The sequence below is a fragment of the Felis catus genome, chromosome D3, assembly GCF_018350175.1.
Source record: "Felis catus isolate Fca126 chromosome D3, F.catus_Fca126_mat1.0, whole genome shotgun sequence".
Classification (NCBI taxonomy): domain Eukaryota; kingdom Metazoa; phylum Chordata; class Mammalia; order Carnivora; family Felidae; genus Felis; species Felis catus.
In genome coordinates this window covers 13,845,724-13,870,718 of record NC_058379.1, presented here as the reverse complement: position 1 = coordinate 13,870,718, position 24,995 = coordinate 13,845,724, and the positions used below count along the sequence as shown (strand labels likewise).

The following is a 24,995-nucleotide window of genomic DNA, read 5'->3' as shown; positions in this document are numbered from 1 at the left end:
GTCTTAAACAGCAAATTTGACTTCCTGAGAGGGCCCGCGGCAGGCTCTCGAAGCCCCAGAAATAGACGCTGTGCCATATGTCAGACATAGTGCTGCAGGCCAGTAGGAGGGCTGATTAGGTAAAGCCACACCGCAAAAATATTTGTAGATTCACCAGGCCCCCGAGTGTGGAGTGAGTCGTGGCGTGAACGGAACCACGGACATACGAGGCGAAGGCGGGGAGCGGTGTTCGTTGTTCGTCCCCAAAGCATAAGGCAGTCTTCGGACAGGCTGTCCGCCAGGGCACCGACAAAGCCCTGACTCCGCGTCCTGTTTTGTATCCCCCGGCGGCACTCACCCTGGCTCTGTCGAGTTAAAGGTCTGCTCACAGTCAAGTGCGTACGTAGGAGCCCCAGCTGCCGTTAGCTGAGGGCTGGCATGTGCCGGGCACGGGGCTGAATGGCCACACGTGGGGTCCTAGGGGTCTCAGGGAGCCTGTGAAGTTCACACCATTATCCCATCTTCCAGATTGAGAAACTCAGGCTCCAGAGGATAAGGTCACCCAGCAGGGCTGGGGGGTTCAGAGGCAGAGCTGGAGGCCCCCAAATATTTTCCTATTTAAAATTTGTATCTTTTAGGGACACCTGGGTGGCTCAGTTGGTGGAGCGTCCTAGCCTTGGTTTCAGCTCAGGTCATGATCTCACGGTTCATGGGTTCGAGCCCCGTGTCGGGCTCTGTGCTGGCAGCTCAGAGCCTGGAGTCTGCTTCCATTTCTGTGTCTCCCTGTCTCTGTTCCTCCCCCACCCACACTCTGTCTCACTCTCTCAAAAATAAGCAAACATTAAAAAAAATTTTTTTTAAAGCTGCATCTTTTGATGGGTTTACTTAGGGAGGGTGTTCCCTGCTTAGAAGAAAAGCCAGAGCCTACAGTGATCACACTGCATTTGTCTAAAGTAAGTCATTTTAATCCAGTAACTCTGCTTTTAACTTGTCAAATAGCTAGAAATTTCCTTTTTTTTTCCCCTTTCTTTAAGTACTCACAACAGTGAAGAGTTGAGGCCCTGCCTTCATCCTCGGGCCATTTTGCTGTCAGTGTTTAACAGGTTCCGGGAGTTAACGCATCTTCCCTTTAAGGCGTCAGCTTGGATGGCGCATGTTCATCTGAAAGAGAAGAACCCACGGTTGCTTGTAAAACTCCCCAGGCCACAGGGGGCACAAGCGGGCCCGCTCTCCTGTCTGTTCAGGTGACCCGGAGAGCCGTGCAGGGGTCCCTTCAGTGTGAGGGGTGCAAGGTGTCCCTGAAACAGGACGAAGCTTTCTAAATGGACCCGAATAATTCGCAAGTACTCGAATAGAAAGTTTTTACAGAGGGGCGCCTGGGTGGCGCAGTCGGTTAAGCGTCCGACTTCAGCCAGGTCACGATCTCGCGGTCCGTGAGTTCGAGCCCCGCGTCGGGCTCTGGGCTGATGGCTCAGAGCCTGGAGCCTGTTTCCGATTCTGTGTCTCCCTCTCTCTCTGCCCCTCCCCCGTTCATGCTCTGTCTCTCTCTGTCCCAAAAAATAAATAAACGTTGAAAAAAAAAATTAAAAAAAAAAAAGTTTTTACAGAGACTCTTTCCCCCAGAAGCTGAAGGACTCAGCCCTTGCTTGCAGAAGCAGGTAGTGGGGCTTCTGTTTGGAGTGGGGACATGGGTGGGGGTGTGGTGAGGGAGGACCGGAGAGGGAACTAGCATGCACACAAGTTCATTATATGTATCCTTTAGGGGTTTTTTTTTAGCGTTTGTTTATTTTTGAGAGAAAAAGAGCATGAATAGGGGAGAGAGGGAGACACAATCCAAAGCAGGCTCCAGGCTCTGAGCTGTCAGCACAAAACCCACCGCGGGGCTTGAACTTACAAAGAGTGAAATCATGACCAGAGTGGAAGTTGGATGCTTAACCGACTGAGCCACCCACGCGTCCCGCAAGCTCATCACATGTGAGATGAGGGAAGGAAACAGGACAGGGAGGGTGCATGTCTTGGGACCGTGGTGGGAGAAGGACCTTGGGGTAGGTGGCCATGTTTGGACTAGAACAGAAGGGACAGAAGGAGCTCTGTGTGATGACAAGAGGGAAGGGGCGCTAGACAGAGGCAGTGGCAGACCCTGTGCGATGGGCCTTCGTCCCTACCTCCCTCCTGACCTGTCAGCCTCCTGCTCCAGTCCTAACTCCTCGTCCTGTTTTGCATCCCCCGGCAACACTCACCCCTGCTTTGTCAAGTTAAAGGTCTGCTCACAGTCAGGTGCATACATAGGAACCCCAGCTGCCGTTAGCTGAGGGCTGGCATGTGCCGGGCACGGGGCTGTTCCTGCTGTTCCCGCCTCGGAGCTCTAGAACGCATTCATGACCTGCTTTCTAGAATGCTTTTCTCCAGAGCGGGGTTTCTATTGGCACTTGGGGCTGGAGAATGTGTGGGGGCAGGGGTGTTCTGTGCATGGTAGGGTTTAGAGCACATTCTGGGACCCCCCCCCCCACCGGGTGACTACCGAAAAGGTCCCCAGACACGGCCCCGTGTTCCCTGGGGGTTTGAGAACTCGCCACCCTCTGCTCTCTGCCATGTGTCACCTTTCCTGGTCACCCCACTGAGACTTCATCCGATTCCCTGGGGTCTCTGTCCTGTCTCTGCTTGGTGTGCTTGCAAAGTGCTCATTGCTGCCCGAGACAGGTCATTTTCCCTCTGTCTCATTTCCCCTGCTGGAATCCCAGGAGGGGTGATGTCTGTCCCACTCACTGCTGAAGCCAGCACCTGGAAGCGGGTCTGGCACGTGGAAGGTCCCTGTGATCAGTACATGGCAGGTGTTGAGAGGACAGCTGGGTACGGGCCTGGAGCAGATACAGGAGAAGTTGAGAAAGCGTGTGGTGGGGAAGGGTGACGTTGGTGATGCTGCCCCAGTCACTGAAAGAGGCGTTTGCCTGGTGGCAAGGGGACCAGGGCTTTTTCTGTGTGTGTGTGTGTGTGTGTGTGTGTGTGTGTGTGTGTGTGTGTGTGTGTGTATGTGTGTGTATACACATACATATACACACACACATATTTAGTGTTTATTTTGAGAGTAAGAATGTGTGTACATGAGCTGGGGAAGGGCAGAGAGAGAGAGAGGGTAGGAGAGGAACTCCCAAGCAGGCTGCACAGTGTGCAGAGCCTGATGCAGGGCTCGATCCCACGAACTGCAAGATCATGACCTGAGCCGAAGTCAAGAGTTGGACGCTTAACCGACTGAGCCACCCAGGTGCTCCTCTGCCAGATCTTTCGTGCAAAGGCACGTGGATGGGAGAAACGCCTGGCACGGTTAGGGAATTCCTAGCGTTTCTTAAATGTTAACCTTCACGCGAGTTCCCCGGGGATCACGTTAAAATGCAGGCTCTGATTCCGGGCCAGCTAAGGGCTCTGTGTGTCACACACCAAGTGAGACTGATGCTCCTGGTCCAGGGATGACACTTTGAGCTGTTCAGCATTGCCCGGGGAGACACGCGGTTAGTGACTCTTGGTTCCTCCTTTGTGAGTCCCCATGGGTCCCCAGTTTCCCCAGGGTGGGGCCTCCAGGAGAGTTGGGCAGGCAGCCCCCGCGGTAGAGACCCTTCTCCGATGGGCCGGTGAGAGCAGGGAGGCTGGAGTTCCAGGCAGGGAGCCGTTGGGGCCTCGCTGGGTCTTCAGCTCCCGGTGGGTCAGGCCCGGTGGGGGCTGAGGATGACCGAGCCGGCAGAGGGCCTGGCAGAGAAGCTGGCCCCTCAGAGCTGCCGGAAACCGGCCCCCACGACGAGGCTTGCGGAGGAGCCCCTCCTTGGTGGTTGCTCAGTCTTTCCTTCCCTTGCGGGCTGGACGCTTGTCTTGCCTTCTTTCTGGGTCCCGGATGGGGCCTCTCGGGGCTGGGTGGGGGCAGATCCCCAACCAAGATTTCAGTTGTGTGCTCTCTTTCAAGTAAAACCGTGCAACCCAGAGGAAGTAGCAAGTGTGAGGAAGCGCACAGGGCGGTTAGAGCCGGATTCAGAGCTGTCCTCCTAGCTGTGGGGCTGTGGCCTCCTCACTTGGCCTCCCTGAGCCTCCTTTTCTCACCTGCACGATGGGGACTGTGGGTGTGTGGGGCGGATCAAACGTGGCGGTGTTTGCAAAGCGCTTAGCACAGCCTGGCCCTGGGAAAGCCCTCAGGATGCGGGCGAGGGGGGTGCAGAGAACCCTTAAACCCCGGGGGTTCGATCCCCCACCCCACCCAGAGGAGGTGTGCCAGTTGTGTGCCCCTGGGGTCTCCGTGGGGGACCCCTCCCCGCTGGTCACAGGGGCCCCATGGCCGGACCCCCTGGCCACCGCCTATCAGCTGTGGCCCCAGAGCCCTGGGCTTGGGTGGAGCAGAGCCCTTCCCGGGCTGCAGCCTGGGCCCGACACCTTCAGCTGAGCCGGTTCTACCGGCCCAGTGGGCACCTGGCGGTGGGGGTGGGGGAGGAAGGAAAACAAGACCGAAACTGGTGTTTATGGGACATTAAACTGCGGTCAGCCTCTCCCAGGCTCCTCTGGACTCGAGGCCTGCAATCGACTCGTTCAAAAAGGAGGTTGGCAAATATCCGGGAGTGTCCCCGAGACCGGCAGCCAGGACCGAAGTCTTGCTAGCATCTGCTCCCTGGGGATTCTGAGTGCTGCCTGTCTCTTTTCTTTGCCACAAGACAGTTCTTTAGCTCTCTGCCTCAGTTTCCCCCATCTTTAACATGGGGATGAGTGTCTGCCTTGTAGGAGAATAAGGTAAATCTCTTAGAGCACTTACCAGACACCTTGGGAGTAATAGGTTAGTTGGTATTATTCTACTTTTAAATACACGCATACGTGTGTGTGTATACATATATATTTATTTACTTTAAGCTTTTATTCATTTATTTTGAGACCGACAGAGGGCAAGTGGGGGAGGGACAGAGAGAGAGAGAGAGAGAGAGAGAGAGAATCCCAAGCAGGCTCCATGAGGTCAGTGAGAAGCCCCATGCAGGGCTCGAACCCAAGAACTGCGAGATCATGACCTGAGCCGAAACCAAGAGTCGGAAGCTTAACCAACTGAGTCACCCAGTCACCCCTATTATTCTCATTTTAAAGTTAAGAGCTCGCTGTGTGTCAGGCAATGTCCTAAGTACCTTATGTGTGTTTATCGGATTTAGTAATTTCGTTAACCCCATGATACTGCCTAGGCATTCCCATGATCCCCATTTCACAGAGGAGAAATCGAGGCTCTGAGATGTGGAGAGGCTCACCCAAGATGATGGGCCGGGTGAGGAGCAGATCCTGAACCAGACCCGGGTACACTTGATTTCACATCCCCTTTGCCATGGGCGGTGCTAGGTGTTCACCAAATTCACAGATGAAGAAACTGAGGCATGGGGCATCAGTATGGTGCCCGTGTGAGGGAGAGCTGAGATTTGAGGGGGAATCCAGCAGGCACCCATGGAGAGAGGGAGCAAGGGCAGCTGGGCTTCTGAGACACCTGCACAGACCCGCCAAAGGCTGTGATGCCAGGACCCAGGACACTGCCCCCGTCTGAGTCCGAGTAGCTGCCTCACCTCCTCTGCTGTCAGTGGGAGGTCAGCCTTCTTTTCTTATTACCATTCTTCTGTAGACACTGGTCAGGCTCTGTGAGGTCCTTCTTCCCTCTATCCTGCCTCCTTCCAGAGTCAGCATAGGCCCGGGTTTCTCCCAACCCCCTAGCACCCGCAGTTTCCCTGTCGATGGTCTCTGTTCCCTTCCGGGGAATTAACCAGATCCATTTCCCGGGTGTGTCCCCCAGTATGCTCCTTCCAGCAGCTCTGGGGGACAGCTCCTCTGGTAGCCCATTCCCGAGCTCAGCAAGCCACAGCTGGGGGTTCATGGTCTCCAAGGATCCAAGGGGAAGTCCTGGGAGCAGCTGAAAGGTCTGGGCACCTGGGAGGGGAACTGAGTCTGGTGCCAGCCAGGTGCTCAGGACAGAATGAACCGGGAGGCGAGCCCCGCCCGTGCTCACCACCCCTTCCACTCCGCTCCCTGAGCACCTGTGATGCCCCCAGCCATACGAGGTTGAGAATGTGCGGCTATGGAAATGAGAGTCCCTGTCCCCATGCTGCATGCGCTCGGGCGTGTGAAAGCTTCCGTCTATGGCGTCTGTGTGCCTGCTTTACAGATGAGGCAACTGAGGCTGAGGAGGAATTAGCCGTGACCCTCTGGCCAACGAAAGCCAGAGGGCGCTTGGGGTCTCATGTACTAACTCGCCACGGGGCAGCTGGTTGCTGCTTTTCCATTCTCCCAGAATTCTCTCTCCGGCTCCACGTGGCCCCTTTGACTTGACTTGTTCCCATGCGGGGTCTCTGGGCATTCTGTCTCTTGTCTCCAGTTGGGTGTGATGTGCACAGACAAAAGCAGAAACGTGTCGGGTCACGGAGAGGGACTTTCATGGATTGAACATACCCATGACCGACACCCAGATCGAGAGCAGAACGTTCTCAGCCTCAAAGCCTCCCCATGGCCCCTCCTGGTCACCCTCCCCAAAAGCAGTTGACCTGTATCCTGACTTCGAGCTGCAGGGCTTAGTGTTGGTACCTTTTGTTCTTTACGTAAATACGGTCACAGTGCAGTGGTTCTTTGCTTTTTGGTTTGTAAATGTATTTTCGGGGATTTTTAAAAAATGCAGTACTGAGATATAATGCACGTTATTGTACAGTTTACCCATTTAAAGTATGTAATTAGGAGCGCCTGGGTGGCTTGGTTGAGCTTCCAACTTTGGTTCAGGTCATGATCTCATGGTTCATGGGTTCGAGCCCTGCATCAGGCTCTGTGCTGACAGCTCGGAGCCTGGAGCCTGCCCCGGGTTCTGTCTCCCCTTCTCTCCCTGCCCCTCCCCTGCTCACACTCTGTCTCTAAGAATAAACATTTAAAAGAATTTTAGAAAGTATATTAAAAGAAAGTATGCAATCAATTTGAGGACATTTCTGTCACCACCCCCCAAAGAAACCCTGTACTAATTAACCATCAACCCCTCTAGCACCCTACCCCTGGCAACCAGTCGTCTTCTTTCAGTCCCTATGGATTTATCTCTTCCAGTCACCAAGTATAAATGGGTCCTCTCATACGTGGCCCTTTTGAGCCAGGCTGCTCCTTTTTCTTTGTCTTTGTCTTTGTCTTTTCCTTTTTCTTTTTCTTTTTTGTTCCCTTCCCCTTTTTTTTTTTATGTTTAATTACTTTTGAGAGAGAGAGAAAAAAAAAAACACACAAGTGAGGGAGGGGCAGAGAGAGAGGGAGACACAGAATCCGAAGCAGGCTCAGGCTCTGAGCTGTCAGCACCGAGCCGGGTGCGGGGCTCGAACTCACAAACCGCGAGATCACAGCCTGAGCCAAAATCAAGAGCCAGATGCTCAACTGCTTGCACCACCCAAGCATCCCGTGCCCGGCTTCCTTCACTTAGTGCCATGTCTTCAAGGTTGGTCTACATCGTAGCATGTATCCGTCCTACATTCCTTGTCATGGCCAAATAGTATTCCATCCCCCAGGTGACTGTCCTGAGTGCACCGCTTCTTTGGACCTGGGATCTTAGGAATCTAAAACGCGGGCATCCACTGACACTGGCTCCTGAGTTTGGCCCGGCGCCCCACCAGCCAGCCCGGCCAGGAGCATCAGGAAAAAGACAGAAACGAGTGTGGGGGTCGGGGTGGGCTCACGGGGGCAGGGGATTCTGAACGCCAGGACCAGGTCTCCGTTTCCCTCTGGGCCTCAGTCTCCCCATCGGTAGGGTGGGGGCGGGACAGGGGTCAGCCATGTGCTTTGGGAAGCTTCCAACTCAAACCGTGCTTAATTCTCCAGGTATGTGGCACTTCCTCCTTCCCAGCAGGGCTTTGTTCTAGTTTTGAGTTCCAGATCTGATGAATATCCCACCCCTGGACATTCTCATTTTAAGTAGCTGCTATTTCCTCTTCCCTGGCCTGGGGTGCCTCCTTGCTCCCCGGGGTTACCAGCCTGTGCCTTGGGTCCCTTTCAAGGCGACTACTCCCTGAAGTCCGTGGAACAGAAGAAAGAGGTGAGTAGGAAGCAGGTTCTGAGAACAGAGGATGGCCTTATGTGGGAAGGTTGGACTGTGGACCCGCAGCCTGTATGACCCAGTGACACGGTAGCTGGGTTTGAAATTCACGCTCTCCCACCCCAAGCCAGCATCGTTTTTTGTTTTTGTTTGTTGTTTTAAACATCTTTACCGAAATACAGGTCACATACCATACGTCTTGCCCATTAAAATGTATAATTCCAGGGGTGCCTGGCTGCCTCAGTGGGTAGAGCAGGCGACTCTTGATCTCGGGGTTGTGAGTTCAAGCCCCACGTTGGGTATAGATCGCTTAAAAATAAAATCTTAAAAAAGTGTATATAATTCCGTGGCTTTTAGAATCCTTGAAGGTGTGTGTCCAGCCCCACAGTCAATTTCCGAACATTTTGATCATCCTCTAAAGAAACCTTGTACCTTTGCTGTCACTTCCCATCATTCTCCCAGCCCCTGGCAACCACCGGTCTACTTCCTGTCTCTACGGATTTACCCGTTCTAGATGTTTCGTGTAGATGGAATCACGCTGTGTAGTCTTTGGCGTCTGGCTGCTTTTACTCAGCACATCTAGTGTTTTCAAGGCTCCTCTGTGTTGCAGCGTGGATCCCTACTTCTCTCCTTTTTAGGGCTGGAGAATCGACCGCAATTTATCCGCTCATCGGTTCACAGACACTTGGGAGATTCCCACTTTGTGGCTCTTATGAGTAAGGCTGCTATACCACGCACGTACGAGTCTTTACATGGATGCGTGTTTTCATTTCTCTTGGCCGTATATCTAGGAGTGGAATTGCTGGGGCACGCAGTAACTCTCCACGCCACCCACTGAGGACTCGTCAGACTATCTTCTGGTGTCCAAGCCACCATTCTGCTGCCCCAATTCCAGAATGGCCCAACCAGGGTCTCCTTACTGGGGGTCTGTGATGGGCCTCCGGTGGTCTCTGAGTCCTTGGGGTGGGGTGCACATCTTGTGTCTCTGTGTTTTTCTGAGGGTGAACGTCGAGGACACGTAACATCTTTGAGCCTCCGAATCCTCCCAGCTCCTGCCAGTCAAAGGTTAGAGTGGGGGCAGATCAATGCAGCACATTCCAGTCTCATCTCTGGACTCTTCTTGTGGGATTGGCTCAGGATTAAAAATACGGCCCAATAAGTGGTGGACCTGCCATCTGACATTTGATTTCTCCCCCCTCTTTTTTTTCCTGGTGCTTCTCCTTCCTGGAACTCAGCAAAGAGAACTTCAACAATGTTCCTGACCTGGAGCTCAACCCGATCCGCTCCAAAATCGTCCGTGCCTTCTTCGACAACAGGTGGGCCCTTGTCCCTGAACCGGCCCAATGGCAGATGACTTTGGCCTTGAGGGAGTGTTTTACCTTTGTACCTTCTTATGGTGCTGTGTGCTCCGAATGTCTCCTTAAGCCATTGAGCAGAGGAGGGGGTTGCTTTGAGTAGGAGTTATGAGCACAGCTTGGGGTCAGACAACTCTGGCTCGTTGACTTTGGGCAGCTCACTCGGTCCCTCTAGGCCTGTGTATTAGTTAGCTATGACTGCGTAACAAATTATCCCAGTACTTAGCAGTTTAAAACAAATACCACCTCACTGTTTCTGTACATGAGGGAACCACGGGCAAACTGAGTTCTCGGGTTCAAAGGCACTGGGGCTCCAGCAATCTGAAGGCTCGACAGGGGGCGGCTCTGTTTCCAAGGTCACACATGTGGCTGCCAGCAGGCCCCACTTCGGGGACCTCCCGTCAGTTTTTCTGTGTCCTCTTCATGAGAAGTGAGTCACCAGGGCCTCCCACGCGAGGAGAGGGGACCACACGGGGCTGAGTGCCAGGAGGTGGGGATCGTTGAGGGTGATTTCAGAGGCTACCTCAGTTTTCTTACCTGTAAAATGGATGTAACGATGGCATCTGCCTCGCAGGATTGCTGACATGTACCAGGTTGGCTATCATTCTGCTCATTGCCCTGACTTACAGGGAAACTGAGGCACAGGGAGGCGGTGCACCTGGGCCAGTGTCCCAGAGCTGAGGCTCCAAGCAGAGCTCGTGTCCTCAACTGTCCAGCGTTGTCGGAGTTGCGAGACTCTCGTGACTGGATGGAGGCTCGCTCTGTCTGAGGCTCTAGCAAGATTCGGGTCGGGTACGCCCTCTCCAGGCTGCCAGGGCCTGTGGGCAAACACACCGGGACCATATGCCTGACAGCCAGTGTCTGCAGAGATGGCTGAGAAACCGGGAGAACCGGCAGAAAGAGGGAGGAAGGGAACAGCCATGCTGTGGCCAGAAGATGGGCAGTGACTTCCGGACAGGTTTCAGGTTTGTGAGCCTGAGCCACTCAGCTCTCGTTCTGCCAGCTGTGCCTCCCTCTCTGGGCCTTCCCTGTTCATGGGGTAGGGGTAGGAGTCCTCAGCTGCCCTGGAGGATGCAGGGCAAGGCCTGAGACAGTGACCAAGAGTTAATGAGGCAAAGCAGAGAGAGGAGGTGTTCTGGGAGGACAGAATTGCATGTACAAAGGCCCTGTGGCACAAAGTACAGCGAGTGTGTGTGGCAGAAAGGAGGTCTGGCCGGAGCACAGGCCACGCAAGAGGAGAGGGGTGCGGAGGGCAGAGCTGCATCGTGCAGCCTCTTGACCAGTAAGAGGGGTCTTGACCTCAACCTGAGAGCAGCGGTGGGGGCGGGGGGGGGGCACTGATGGGTTTAAGGTGGGGCGTGGAGCACACACTCTGGCCGCCGGCGCGTTGTAGGGGCCCGGGAGGGAGCGTCCTGCGGTCCCCCAGGCTGGAGGCAGGGCTGCTGAGGGGAGCCGGAGAGCCGTGGGCCGCTTTGCGCCACCGGGGAGGGGATGCCAGAGGACGGAGCGAGAGTCCGGTCTGGGGTTGGAGGTGACGAGCCGGCGCTGAAGGAACCTTCACGGCGGATTGTCCTGTCGCCGGGGGGGGGGGGGGGGGGGGGGGGAGGCGCACGGTCCGTGGTGGAGGTGGGGCTGGAATTCAGAGCCCCCACCTCCTTGTAACCCTGGTTCTGCGTGAAGGGTCTCGGAGGGAGGCCTCGGTGGGCAGTGAGGCTGACAGGTGGCGGGAGGGCGTGCCGGGGGAGTTGATATGGGTCGGGGGGTCTAGGGCTGGGGTCTAGGGTAGAAAGGTGTCACAGGAAGACGGCAGAGGGTGACCAGAGCCTAGTGGTGCCTGGCACGGCAAGGGGGGGGGGCGGTGAGGATGTGTGCGCGTTGTCCGCCTGCCTGCCGCGTGTGGGTCTGTAAGGGGACGCTTGTTTCCAAAAGGCTCTGTGCGGACCTGGCCACCTGGGTAGCTGGCCGGGCACCAGGGACCCAGCCTTCCGTGGGGTGGAGCTGGAGGGGCCCATGTCTCCCGTAGCACGAGGTCCACTCGGGTGGGGAGAGGGTGGTGGCCCCAGAGGGACCAGCAAAGCCGGCTCCCCGGGGCCTGCGGGAGCCAGCCGGGGCCGGGAACGCGCAGGCTGGTCCTTCATTCCTCCCCACTGCCCTAGCAGGGAGCGTATTCGGACGAGAGAGAGAGGGCACTCCTGGCGTGGGCGAGAATGTTTGGGGGCCTTAAATCTGACCCGAGGTCGCAGCTTGGCTTTCATCCGTCACCCGTGGGAACTGGGAGCGGCCTCAGGAGCTGGTTTTTCAGCTCTCGGGTGGCATTCAGGTGTCGGCTGAGGGGACGGGGCGTGGAGCGGGGCGGAGCTGAGGCCTCTGTCCGGCTCGGGGACTGGACTTCGGGGCGGTCAGTGAGAGGCAGGAGGGACAAGCCCCCCCTTCCTCGGAGGGTCCGGAGTTAGGACAGCTGGCGGAGGGCTGGTGCAGACGCGGTGCTGCCACAGGAGGAAGGAAGTGATGTCAGGCGGTCGGGGGATATTGAGCGTCCAGAAGATAGACATCCGGACAAGCCTGTGGGGGCCGGAGTGCGGCAGGAAGGGTTGTCCAGGGCTGGGGTGGCTGGTGAGACCAATACCCGCCTTCCGGGCCTGAGACAGCAGGTGGGGGAGCTGGGGTTACCCTGAGAACCGAGGCCTCTGGACGGCTTCGGGCAGGGGAGCAGTGGGGTCTGATCTGCGTTTTGCAAGAGCCCACGTGGCTGCTCCTGGAGCACAGCGGGGGAGGGTCCTGCTGGGAATGGCGGGGCTGGGTGGCCATGGCAGGTAGGCGAGTGGGCAGGCAGCCTGGAAGTCTCTGAAGAGGGGACGACTGAGGAAGGGCTCCCCCGGCCTGTCCCCAGAACAGCCTGGACGCTGCAGCTAAGAGTCTGTATATCCCATAGTTCTTCACTCCTCGTCCTAGAAGTTCTGAGGGGCATGGTGAAGAAGGACTTTGGAGGGGGTGGGGGGGCAGAGACAGAATTTTCTTGGCGTGAAATACCACGGTCAGCCTTGCTTCCCGAGACCCTTCAGGAACAGGACTGTGGACAGAGAAGCCAGTCTGGAGGGCGGTGTGAGCAGGGTCCTTCCCCACCTCGAAGGGTTCCATCATACGGGATCCTCGGGAAGTTAAGGATGAAAAATAGTGTCTGAACTGGGCATCTTTGCAGGAGAGAAGGGAAACTGCCCGTCTGCTGAGCGCCTGCTGTATGCCTGGCACCGGGCCAGCCACGAGGCTGACCCAGCTTGAGCCTCACCTGGAACACGAACCCTTCTTGCCCCTTCTGAAAAGCAGGTCAGCGGCGACCACCTGGAGCCCGCCTTGACTTGCTAAAAAAAAACAACCCTGAAATGAAGCGTAGACTTTTCACTTTGGTAGTAAAGCGATTACTCAGCCAAGCTGACCGCTGTGCTAGAGTTTGAGGCAGCTGATAGACAGCAGGAGTCGGCAAACTTTTTCTGCAAAAGGCCACAGAGTAAATATTTTAGGCTTCGTGGGCCACGCGGTGTCTGTCAGGGCTGCTCAGCCACAGACAGCAAATGAATGGGCGTGGCTGTGTGCCAATAAAACTTTATTTATAGACGTTGACTTGCAAATTTTATGTGATTTTTACCAAAGTTTGTCATGAAGTGCAGCTACCGTTTCGGGTTTTTTTCTCCCCGAAAACCTATTTGCAACCATTCGAAAACATAAAAGCCCTTCTCTCGGTTCACGGACCGTACAAAAATCGGCAGCAGGCAGGGTTTGGCCCGCGGGCCGCGGTTACCCGCCCTGGATCTGAAGGAAAGGGTCAGTTTGGTGAGTTACTGAAGTGCTTGGTGCCTTGGTTTCCCCACCCTTGAGGGCCCTGCCCTGCGCACTGTAGCACACCCAGGCAGCTCTCCACCCCGGCCTTCGCCAACAGCAGTGCAACTGTGTGTCTCCCCCTGGCCCCCCTCATGCTGAGCTCGGGGAGGGCAGCACCTCCTCCCCACCCCCCCCCACCACCCCCCCCAGCTGCCCCGCACCCCATAAGCAGGTTGCTGGGAAACAGAACCCAAGGCTAGGACGGCCCCCGTGGGCGAGGCGTGTGCCCAGAAGGGCCGAGTTCTCTGAAGCATCGGTGCTCAAAGGGTAAGATCCGGCGTTTAATCCGTCTCTGACTTCCCGTCTCTGCTCCCACAGGAACCTGCGCAAGGGATCCAGTGGCCTGGCCGACGAGATCAACTTTGAGGACTTCCTGACCATCATGTCCTACTTCCGGCCCATCGACACCACCATGGACGAGGAGCAGGTGCAGCTGTGCCGGAAGGAGAAGCTGAGATGTGCGTGAGCATGGGGGCCGCGCCCCTGCGGCAGGCGGTGGGCGAGCATGGAGGGCTGGGGGGGTGGGGGGACGCCGGTCCCAGGTTACGGCACCCAGGAAGGCCCCCACTGGTGTTTCTCCTCCCAGGCCGCGCCCTGGTGGCCTCCTCGTGGACACCCCCCAGCAGCTGGTGTTTTGGGGGAATGGCGGGGGGTGGAGTGGGTGACGGGAACAGAGCAAGGACCTGGGCTCCAGCCGGGCCCCTTCCACTAGGCAGACGTGTGGCCTTGAACCAGGACACGTGCTGATGGTGAGTGAACACAGCCCGTGGTGAGGCTCAGTGAGGTCACATAGGCAGAGACCCTGGCATCCCTCGTCCTCGAGGTGCCTCAAATGCCAAGTTCATGGGACGAGCCTCTGGCTGATATGTCCTGGAGGAACCCCCCGGGCCTCCGGGCTCTGGAGCAGGGTTGGCTGTGATCCGGGCTGGCCAAGCAGCACAGGGTCCCAGGGTCCCATGCGTCACATGTCCGTCCCCCGTGTGGACTTTCCCACGACTCCTGACATCCCGCCCCCACCCCACCCGAGGCTCAGCCTCATCGGCAGGAACATGTAAACACGGGGACTGGGCTGTATTTAGCTCTGGAATGCAGACGGGAGGGCTGCCGGGAACTTTCCCGGGCTGGGTGGCCCGAGGCCTTCCGATGGCATCCTGGACCGGGGGCAGCCTGGTGGCGGCCCAGCTGCCCACCTGCTCCAAGGGCCAGGTCAGAGGTCGTGGGGGCCCCTGGTTTCCCCTCCCTTCATGGGGCAGCCGTGGGCAAACACATTAACTTGTCTGAGCTTCGACAGTGCAGTGTGTGAAACGGGCTCAGGGCAGCCTTGCCTCACGGGGTCACGTGTGGATGAGAAGAAATGACGTTTGCCACACGCTGTGTGACTCAGGGCGTCTGATCCATGCGGGGTCAGGGCCGGGGACTTTGTGAGTTTGAGGGTGAGCCGCTGGGGCAGGGGTTGCCCCCCTTCGGCTCCTGGCCTCTTTGGGCTGCCGGATGCCGCGTGATGCCGGTAAAGGAACAAAGGACTGTCACCAAGTGGGATAACCAGAGGAGAGGAGGTGCTGGTGTCCTTCGGGCCCACCAGGGACCGGCTCAGACCAGCCAGGGGTCTGGAACATGGGCAGCGGGGTCCACGACCTGCCGATGGTAGCTGCCTTCTTGGGTCTTCGAGGAAATGACATTTTGGGATCATGTTGATTTGTCTTCACTTCGACGAGAGTGTCGCATCTGCGCTGACAGTGTGCCGGGACCGCTGGTCCCTAACCCCCCAGCTCGGTGGCTCACTGAGCCCTCGGGACGCCTCGAAGTGGACACTCTTGTTGTTGTTGCCCTCGTTTTATAGGTGGGAGAGCCGAGGCTCAGAAGTTAGGTCACTTGCCCAAGGTCACCCGCCAGGAAGTAGGCGGTCTGGATCCATGGCCTTTGCCCTTGACCCCTACGGTTGCCGTTTAGGGTTCATTATGGGTGTCTTTTGCTCGTTTGGAGGTAGCTTTCTGAGCAGGAAGGTTGGGGGAGCAGGAGGACCCGGGGCTCCCCTCCTGGCTCGTCTGACCAAGCCCTTCTCTCTCCCCCCCGCCGCCGCCCCCAGTTCTATTCCACATGTATGACTCGGACAGCGACGGCCGCATCACCCTGGAGGAATATCGAAATGTAAAGTATGCTCCTCTGCCCACGGGCCAGGGCTCCTGGCACCTCCCCGCCCCGTGGCCTGGACGGAGGCCCAAGGTCACCCTGTGTCTACTCGCCCGGCAGGTGGTAGAGGAGCTGCTGTCGGGAAACCCGCACATCGAGAAGGAGTCGGCCCGCTCCATCGCCGACGGGGCCATGATGGAGGCGGCCAGCGTGTGCGTGGGGCAGATGGTGAGCCAGGGCCCCGAGGGGGGCGGCGGGGGAGCCAGGTCCCCAGAATCTCCGGTCCCCTCCCCTGCCCCTTGGCTAACTCCCACACCTTGCCCTGCTTGTGGTCCGTGTTTCTGGAAGGCCTGGTGGTGCCTGTGCGACTCGCTGCTCTTACCCCACTGCTTTCCTGCCCTGGGGAGACCCCTGGAGTGGAGACCCCGCCAGGCAGCCCCCGCAGTGTGTAGCCTCCCCCCCCCCCCCCCCCACCGAGCCCTGCTGTCAGCGTGCCACACGCAGTTGATGACGAGTGGCTGGGAGGGCATTTCTGGTCTGGAGAAGGGGTCAGCAGGGCCACCTAGTCTGGGGACCCATGTGGAGCCGGGAGTGGGGGGCACGTGTAAACGGGACAGAGGAGGGGGGTGCCGGCCTCGGGGCTGGCGACTGTGGAGGGGGAGCCCCTGGCCGGCCCCAGAAGTGATGCGGGGGCCAGAGGCAGGTAGCCGTGGAGGGGGACGTGTGGCTGCCGGGGGCCTGGGGCAGGGCTGAGGGGGGAGGAGGACAGGCAGACGGGAGCATTGGAGCCTCCACACACGTGCTCGTCGGGGCTGCGCTGGTAGGAAGCGGCTGGGTCATTTCTCAGAGCGCCACGCGGGACAGCCGTCCGTGGTGGGGACCGTCCTGTGTGTCGTAGGGTGTTTAGCCGCATCCCTGGCCTTCACCCATTAGACGTCAGTCACTCCCTCCTAGTCGTGACAACCAAGGGTGTCCCCAGATGTGGCCAGACGTCCCTGGCAGGAGGCCGGGATGGTCCCCAGTGAAGAGCCGTCAACTGGAGGGGCCCAGAAACAGACGGTGAGCCGAGTGGTCGCCACACTGGGCCCGGCGAGCGGTGGCTGTCGGGCGTGTGGGGCACCCGCAGGTAGGCTCCTCTCCCTGAGCGTGACCGCACGGCATGTGCAGATGTGCGTTGTTTCATAGGTTTTTAGTCCCATTTTACTGGTGGGGAAACTGAGGCCCGAGGACATAAGGAACTTTCTGGAATTGGGGGCAGTGATCTTTACTGTGCCCGCTGGACACACTCTCATAGGACCGGGTCTAGCCTGGCTTGCCCGGCACAGTGGCTTTGAGCCCCGGGGGACCTTGAGGACAGGACGGGCACCCGACCGTCTCGATGACTGCGTTCCCCGAGGGTTTCGGTGGGTCCCACCGAACCGTCAACCTCCTCACACCTTGTGCTTAAAGCGGCTGTGACTCTCGATGCCTTTACGGCGTTGGGTTCAGCACGGCCCGAGGGGAGGGGTGTGTTCCTGCCGGAACCTGCTGTCTGTGCCCCCGGCCTGCCATCGAGGGTCCTGGCACGCCCGGGGCCTGCTCCCAGAGGCAGGGGCTGTGGTCATTTTATTGGCCTGCATTTTATCGGTCTGCTTCTGGGGCCCAGGGGGAGGCGTCTGGCTTTGGTGAAACCACCCCCCACTCAGCAGATTAACTGCGGCAGAAAGGGCCGGCGACCTCCGTGGAGAGCGCAGGGATCCCCCTGCCGTCCGCGGAGCCAAATTCCCATTTGACTTAATTACACTCTCCTCCTCCAAATTGCTCCCCGTCTCGCTCCGGTGGCAACCGGTGACAGTTTCCTTAATTTGCTGCAGTGAAACTGTTGGCAGCTGGCAGCTGCTCATCTGCATAAAAGGCACACGACCTCAGAAGCGGGGCTATTTGAGAGCCCGTGGCTGCCTCCCGGGTGTGTGTCCCGAGCCTCTCTCTCTACTTACGGGTCCTCTGTGTGCTCTGAAAATGTTTTCTCGTGTCAACGTCAGCCGGATAAACGTGAGCCATGCACACGCACGCACAGGGCGAGGGCCGGCCGCGCGGTTCAATACCATCCGGCCTCCAGGGACGCCGAGCGTTCCAGCCTGTGCAGCCCACCGAAGCCAGCCGATCCATCGCCCCGCGTTAATGGACTTCCAGAGCCGGTTATTGATCGGAGCAGTGCTTTCTTCCCAGAGTGCTTTCTCTGGACGGTCTTGTGGCTTGAGGGTGGGGCTGCTTGGGGTCTCAGCTTGGGTTCCCCCCCTCCCCGCCCCCGCCCAGGATACAGAGCCTGGTCTATAATTAGCTCCCCTCGGCTGCCCCAGGGGACCTGGGGGTTGCCTTCAGAGAGAGGGCACCCACCTCTCCCTGCGTCCCTGGGCAGGAGGAGCAGGGAGCCCCAGGGACCTGCCGGGGGATTGGAGAACTGGTCACATTTACAAAATTAAGACGTATATATAGATTTGTTTTCTGTGTTAAAAACAAGTGTAAAGAAACCCCAGAGGGTGAAGAATCCTATCAGACACTTGGAGTCAGCCGTGCTACTCCCAGCTGGACAGGAAGGTGGCCTTGCCTCTGTGCACCTCAGTGGCCTTATCTGTAAAATGGGACTGAGAACAGAACCCGAATAGCAGACACCGAGCGCCTGCTATTTAATACACATCAGAACAACTCCAGGGGCGCATGGGGGGCTGAGTCGGTTAAGCATCCAACTTCGGCTCAGGTCATGATCTCGCGGTTCGTGAGTTCGAGCCCCGCGTCGGGCTCTGTGCTGACAGCTCAGGGCCTGGAACCTGCGTCTGATTCTGTGTCTCCCTCTCTCTCTGCCTCCCTCCTCCCCCGCCCGCCACCACTCACGCTCTCTCTCTCTCTCTCTCAAAAATAAATAGAACATTAAAAAGGTTAAAAAAAAATTGCAGAGAGGTATAGGAAGAGAGGTGAATTCTCTGTGCCCTTCTCCCCCTCAACCACTCCTCCCTAGAGGGAAGCATCCTTGCTGGAGTTTATTTTCCAACACACACCGACGTACACGTGTGTCTTTTATTTTTGACGTGCACACAATGGAACTGACCGGGCTCCTTTGCCTCTGCTGACCCCACACGTCCCCAGGGCAGATGGCGACAGTCTGGTTAGCGATACAGGAAGAAATTGGAATGCGTGCACGGATCTGCAGACCTCTTTCTGCGTGTTTGTTTTTTTCCACTATGCATCTTGGAGCCTTTTCCATATCTGCATGTAGGGATCGACCCCTTCTTAATGGATGCTTGGTAATCAATAGCATGGAGGACCACGATTTATTTAGCCAGTCTGTTGATGGACACGGGACGGCAGCTGGGCTTTCGGTCACAAAGAGTGCTGTAGGCAGGGGTGAGGTCTGGGGAGCCTTAGCTGTGCCAGAGCCCGAGATAGTCGTACGAGGGGCAGGAGCCCCACCTCTGGTCTCATGAGGTCATGTGTGCCCAGAGCAGGAAGGACACAGGTGGAGACTGGCACTGGCCATGACTGGGTGAGAGGCCCGGCGGGCAGGCGTTATCATGGTGACTCACTGGGTGAGAGGGGTGGGCCGCACGGGCCGGCCCTTTACCCCCCTTGCCCCAGTGGTCTGTGAGCTCAGAGGGTCAGTGCGGGCATGGTGACGCAGGACCGGGAAATGGCAGCAGGGTGGCCGGGGGGAAGGGGAGCCTGTGCCTCTGTGCCCACCGCCTTCCTTTCCACCCTCACCCACCAGGATCTCCCTGGGGGCCTTGGATGGGGCCCTGGTCAGCCCGCACCCTCCCTTCCAGTCCGAGTTGGAATTCAGAGGGACTGGCTTCCGGCTGGAAGCAGCAGGTCCGGAGGGACCCCTGCTTCTCGTGACTGAATGGGCCTGACCATCTGCGTCCCGGGGGTGGGGGATGGGGGTCTCCCGGGGGAGGCCGCTCACTCCGCGTGTGCTCTGTCCCCAGGAGCCTGACCAGGTGTACGAGGGCATCACCTTCGACGACTTCCTGAAGGTGGGTGTCTAGGAGCAGAGGTGGGGGCTGAGGGGGGTTCCTGCCCGCTGGGCAGGAGGAGACTGGCACCTCTGTGGAAAGGGGGCACGCACGGCTGTACTTGTTTTTATCGGGAGGGCAATAGTCACACGTGGTCGGAGCGACTGGAGCCGTACAAAAGGGCCGCAACGATACCGTTTCTCCCCCCACAAGTCCCCGGTCCCCATGTCAGAAGCGTCACTGCCGACAGTTGGAACCGGGTTCTGGAATGTTCTATGCCTGCGAGTCACATAGTGGAGTCAGCGGTGTGGGGTTTAGCCCCTCGCTTCTCCCGTGACTTGGACATAGCTGCCCATTCTCCCAGCCCCCACGGGTGGACACCAGGCCCCTGCCGTCACAAACGTGCTCCGAGGTTGGGAACTGGGACCCCCTCACTGCTCGGACTGGCAGGTGCCCGGCGGAGGGAGATGAACCCGCCTGCCCTGTGCCTGGTGCCGAGTGCCCCGACAGCGGGCCACCAGGCTCATTCTGGGATTAGGACAGGAAGTCGGGGGAACGCGACCCAGAGGTCCCAGTCCAGCCTGCCGCGCCAGCCTCTGACCCGCCTGAGCGCGCTGATGGGCCCGGGCCTGGAGCCGGGCCGGGACTTGGGCGGTCACGGCCCCATGGAGCCCGGGGGCAGCTCGATGGGCACTCCGCCCGGGCTGCGCTGCTAACCTGGCCAGTCAGCTGCCAGCTCTGCAGGAAGGGGGCTGGGCAGCCTCTTCCACCTTGCACCCGCCGGGGCTGGGCAGGGCAAAGAGCCTGTGAGACCCAGCTTCTTCCCCGGAAGGCTCCCCCTGCCTCCCACCCGAGGCCTCCAGTGTTCCCCAAGCCTGTCCCCACCCCGTGGGGGCCCTTCCTGACCGGCTGGCCCCTCCCCTCCCCTGGGCCTTGCCGGTGACCCTGTTCCCACCTGGCATTTAGCAGAAAGCACCCCGGGTGCCCCACTACCTTCCCCAGGAACCGGGTCTGTTTTCTCTGCCCCCTCCCGGCACCACACCAAGAACAGGTGCAGGATCCCAGAAAGCAGCTTGGGTGCCGGCAGGACTCTGACTGCAGCCTGGTGGCAGGCCCTGGAGATGCTGCAGGCGACAGCTTGAGTGTTAGAAGTTCTCACAAGCGGGGAGGCCGAGCCAGGTCTGGCCGTTTCTCCGTCTGCGGCCCTCTTGGGCCGCCCCCCCCACCCCGCCCCGCCGAGTGGCCAAAGAGCTCGCAAGCGCAGTCCTGGGAGTGGGGGGGCTCGTAGTGTGACAGTTCGGGTCAGATGTCCCCCGGGGCCGTGGCCAGGGTGGACTGTCACGGCAGAAGCCGTGCCAGGTACGTGCCTGTGGACATCTTTGCCCTTCCCGGGCGTGAGCTTGTCTACGTAGAACCGAGGTGGCTTATCCCAGGGAGGCTATAAAGACCAAACTGTCGTGACCTTTTAATTAGCGAGGATGGCTTAATGAAACGGTGCGACTAACGCACAGCGCTTAATAGTTTACAGAATGTTTCCACGGGTGATCCCCTCTGAGCCCCCGACATCGCGTGACTTAACGTGGGCCGTGCAGGTGGTGGTCCCGGCATGGTGCTGATGAAGAGGTTTACTGGGGTTAAGGAACTTGCGTGAAAATCACAGAGCCTGAAGTGTGGTGGGTGGGACGGGAATGACTTGGAGCGAAGAGCTGGGATTCAGCACTTAATAACAACTTGCGGTGACAGCATCAGAAAGGACCCACACGTCAGAGCCAAATTAACCCGCAGAAAGGCAGGTGGAAGTTTCTTTCCCTCGCTTGGCTCACGGCCTTGAAACCGGCCCTCTGGTTGTCACCTGTCCTGGTGGAGGGGAGGGCGGGGACGCGGGCGGGGACGTGGGCCGGTGGCGGCAGGGAGGCGCGCTCAGTGCTGCTGCTCTGTCCGTTCCAGATCTGGCAGGGAATAGACATCGAGACCAAGATGCACGTCCGCTTCCTCAATATGGAAACCATCGCCCTTTGCCACTGACCTGCAGGCATCCCCGCCCACCCCCCCCCCCGCCCCCGGAAGCCGCACCGGGGTCCGCAGCCGCCCTCGGGCCCGAGGCCACCCGTGTCCTGCTGCAGCTCTTGTAAATAGCCCCCCTCTGCCGTCCTGTTTTCCCGAGGGTGTGGTATGTGGGACTACTCTGTTTTTATCTCTAATAAAAAAGAAGACGGTTGGTTTGTTAATGAACATGGCTCCTGTCTGTTCCCCACGTCCACTTGGTGGCCTGGCCGCCTGGTGGCACGAGGCTGAACAGGACAGCTGATTTTCGAAGGCTGGTTTGGAAAAGGGGAGTTTTGGGTTTTTTTCCCCAGACCTTTCCTGGTGTATTTTGGGTGCAAGGTTTGCTCCTTTGCATGAGTGCCGGGTGGTAATTAGTAAGACGAGGCAGCTCCTCGTGCCGTGGTGGCCAGGACGCAGGCGGTGTGGTTTCCTTGGTATTGTGACTGAGCATCTAGGCCAGAGGAGATAAGGGGGACCTGCGGTGATGTGCCCAAGCCCGCCGACGGTACCCGGGGCACTGGACTCCGGGCCTGGCTGCCGAGGTCGGGCTGGGTGCGTCCACACCCTCCCAGGCTGGCATGTGGCAGTCCCCAGTGGTGGTGGCAGCAGGGGAGGGGACTGTCCCCGGTGAGTGGCTCCCACAGCTCCAAGGTCACCTTCTGACTCAGGGGTGAGCTGCGCTGGGGGCGGGGAGATGAAGGTTGTCCATCCGGTTGGTGGCTATGGCCGGTGGGTCAGCAGAGGCCGGCACGGGCTGAACGCTCCCGGTTGGTGCTCGGTGGGGCCAGCACGGCTGTTGCTGTGATCGCTCATCACTGGCGGCATCCCGGGCCCCCTTACGTGGCTCCTGCCGTCCACACTCACTGGGAGGTCCCTTTCCAGCCCTGGAAGAAAGTTCCAGGAACCGAGAACTGCCGTTATTGGCCTTCTCGCACTTCCGGAGCTTTGTTACTAAGCGTGTTTTAGCTAACACCTGTGCATGGGGGTTCAGAATTGAAAAGGCGCAGGAAGGCACAGCACACGGCCCTTCTCCCGTGCCGGCGGGCCCCGGCTTGCCCTTCCCCGAGGCAGTCAGGTCAGCCTGTTTCTTTGACATCTTTCTGGGGCTGTTCCTGCAGACGTAAGCAGGTATATTGCCGAGGAGGAGCTGAATGTCGGTATTTAAGTGAAAAGTTGAAACCGAGCAGTGAGGCAGGGTGGAGGGGGACTGTGTGGACGGAGCACCGTGTGCAGGGCAGGAGTCCCGAGGCTGGCACACCGTGGCGGTGGCGGTTTGGGAAGCGCGCGCATCCTTCTGGTGACGCTTAGGACCTTGGAGGTGAGAGCAGACGCCTCTTGGAGGTGAGGCAGTAAGGGCATAACTGGGCCACCTGGGGCCCCAGGGCCTGAGGGATGCTGGCTTTCAGTGCGAGCTGTGGCCTCCTCTCTCCCTCCCGGGCCCTGGCGGATGGCAGGGAGGCCACATGGCCCCAGCCGTGGGGAAGTAGAGAGCGGTCTGAAGTCACTTCCAGAGCTCGGCTGTTTAGACTAGTGCCTAGTCAACAAGTGTTTTGACATTTCCTAAGTGGTAGGTCTGCGGAGAAGGCAGAGGCCTGGCTTCCTGCCCTCAGGGTACCAGACACCTGGTGGGACCCTGAACTGTGTTTCCTGGAGCAGGAGTGGGACGTGAGCTGCCTCATCTCACTGCTGCCCCTAGGGACCGTCTTGCTCACGTCCTTGGCTTTCCCGGCTGCCCTCGGAGACGGTCTCAAGTCCCTGGCATGGCCTGGTGTGCTGGAATCTGGCACTCTCCGGGAAGCATCTCGGCCCGGTGACCCCCTGCAGCCTCGCAGAGGCACGCACCCTCCCCTTCCCCGCCCCCCACGGTGCCTTTGAGCAGCGGGATGGCTGGCGTGGCCACCGTCGGCCTGGACTTTCTGGGGCTCCCCCAATTTGCTTCGATTTTGTGCTTCTCAACAAAGGCAGTTCGTTAATGTGAAGTGTTGTTAGAAACCGTTTCCCATCAGCCCCTGTGCCCTGAGTTTTAGTTTGGGAGAGGTGGCCACTGTGGGCACACATCAAACGTTTTCATCTGTTCGGACCGCTGAGGGCCAGCCTAACGTCTTTGAAGCTTTGGGCCCCGGCTTACCTAAACAGCTAATTAAAAGGAGATTTATTCACCATGAGCCCAGTCCATGCTGCTCAAAAGAAAGCTAATTTGTTCCCAGTCACTGAGGGTGTCACGAAATTGGCAGGGTTAAGGCTTATTTCCACCAGAGCGCGGCCTGCAGAGTTTACCTGGGGCTCCCACCGGCTCCCAGGGTGCCCGTTCGGTCATTTGGGGAGTGATCAGGGTTTCCTAGCAGTGGGTGCAAACCTGCTTCTAGAAAGGGCAGTTAATTCCCCACAGTCTAGCAGAGGACGCAGGCGGGGGCTCCCATTCCCTCCTGTCACCCGCCGGACTGGCGAGGGTGCCCAGGAAGGGCTTTGTGGCTGCATCGCCCCTGAGCAAGTATGGCTACGTCCCTGGGTCCCTGGATCGGGCGCCTCGTCAGAAGCAAGTGGTGTGTTTGTTTGGAAATTGGTTCTAAAAGAGGCAAGTGGTCGAATCAACAGATATGCTTGTTCAACAGCCTGTCTTCTATCAAGAATTACACCAGTGACTAAAAGGAAATAGGCAGAAATCAGTGCTGAGGCAAATATTTGGAGGAAATGAGGTCGTGCTTTGAAGGCCGCAGGAGGTGGGTGGAGACCCAGCAGGGTGAGGGCCCCCTTCTGTTCTTCACCCATCTGCCCGCAGTCGGGTTGAAAGCCGGATCTAGTCCCATGCTGCCGTGTCACCAAGGGGAGAAGTTACCAGAACTCAGCTTTTGGATGTTCAGAGAATCCAGCAATTTGACACAAACGCAGGAGTCTGGTAGCTTCACAAAAGGGCTGCGTAATGGAAATCTAATAGGAGAAGCTCGGGGGAAACATCCGGCAGCCACGTTGACCGTGCATCACGGACCAGGGAATAGCCCAAGATCACAACCAATTTGGCCAAGCACCACCTTGCTGGACTTGCGCAAAACAACTCCATTACCTTCTTGTCCGAGGGACTGGAAAGTTCTTTCTGTGCTCTGCTCAGGGGAGGCAGGTCACACATGCACCGGAGCCTGCCCCCACCTGCCTGCTGAGGCTGAACCGCAGCACCGGGACCGGCAGTGACTTCCGTGGGCTGACAGAGTTAAAAATACAAGTTGCCTTGGCGAGGGTTTTTGCAAACACCTGCTTTGCAAGCTGTCCTCCCACACGGTGACCTTGGGAAGGCCTTGGAGAGGGGGGAGCCGGAGGAGCCGGGGTTTCTGTCAGCTCTGCCTTTGTCTCTGGGCCTTTCCGGAATCAGGAGGCAAGTGCCAGCGGGGTGTTCGGCGGTGGATGAACTTGGCCCGTGGTGGCTGCCGAGCCTTCTAATCCAACCAAGTCAGCAAGGGACCAGGCTCCACGTTCAGCCCCAGAGCCCCGAGCAGCAGTCAGGGTGAGGGATATGTTGAGCAGCGGCGTCGGTCCCCTCGGTCTTCGAGGGACAGGGACCGTCCTGCCAGTGGGCACGGGAAG

General features: G+C 58.4%; 1 protein-coding gene across 12 annotated transcripts in view; it reads left to right on the top strand.

The window, feature by feature from the left end:
- The window catches only part of TESC (tescalcin), a 42,109-nt gene that overhangs the window by 7,050 nt on the left and 10,064 nt on the right, over positions 1–24,995 (top strand). For 4 of the 12 annotated variants that reach the window (XM_045041083.1, XR_006587602.1, XR_006587603.1 and 1 more), the window contains exons 3-6: positions 9,262–9,342; positions 13,576–13,715; positions 15,344–15,405; positions 15,508–15,615. In XM_045041083.1, coding sequence (XP_044897018.1) covers positions 9,262–9,342; positions 13,576–13,715; positions 15,344–15,405; positions 15,508–15,615 — 391 coding nt within the window. Of the gene's footprint in view, positions 1–9,261; positions 9,343–13,575; positions 13,716–15,343; positions 15,406–15,507; positions 15,616–19,129; positions 19,231–19,346; positions 19,395–21,320; positions 21,606–24,995 lie in introns of those variants that run through there. The other 8 variants (XM_045041084.1, XM_045041082.1, XM_045041085.1 and 5 more) reach the window with 8 other exon arrangements.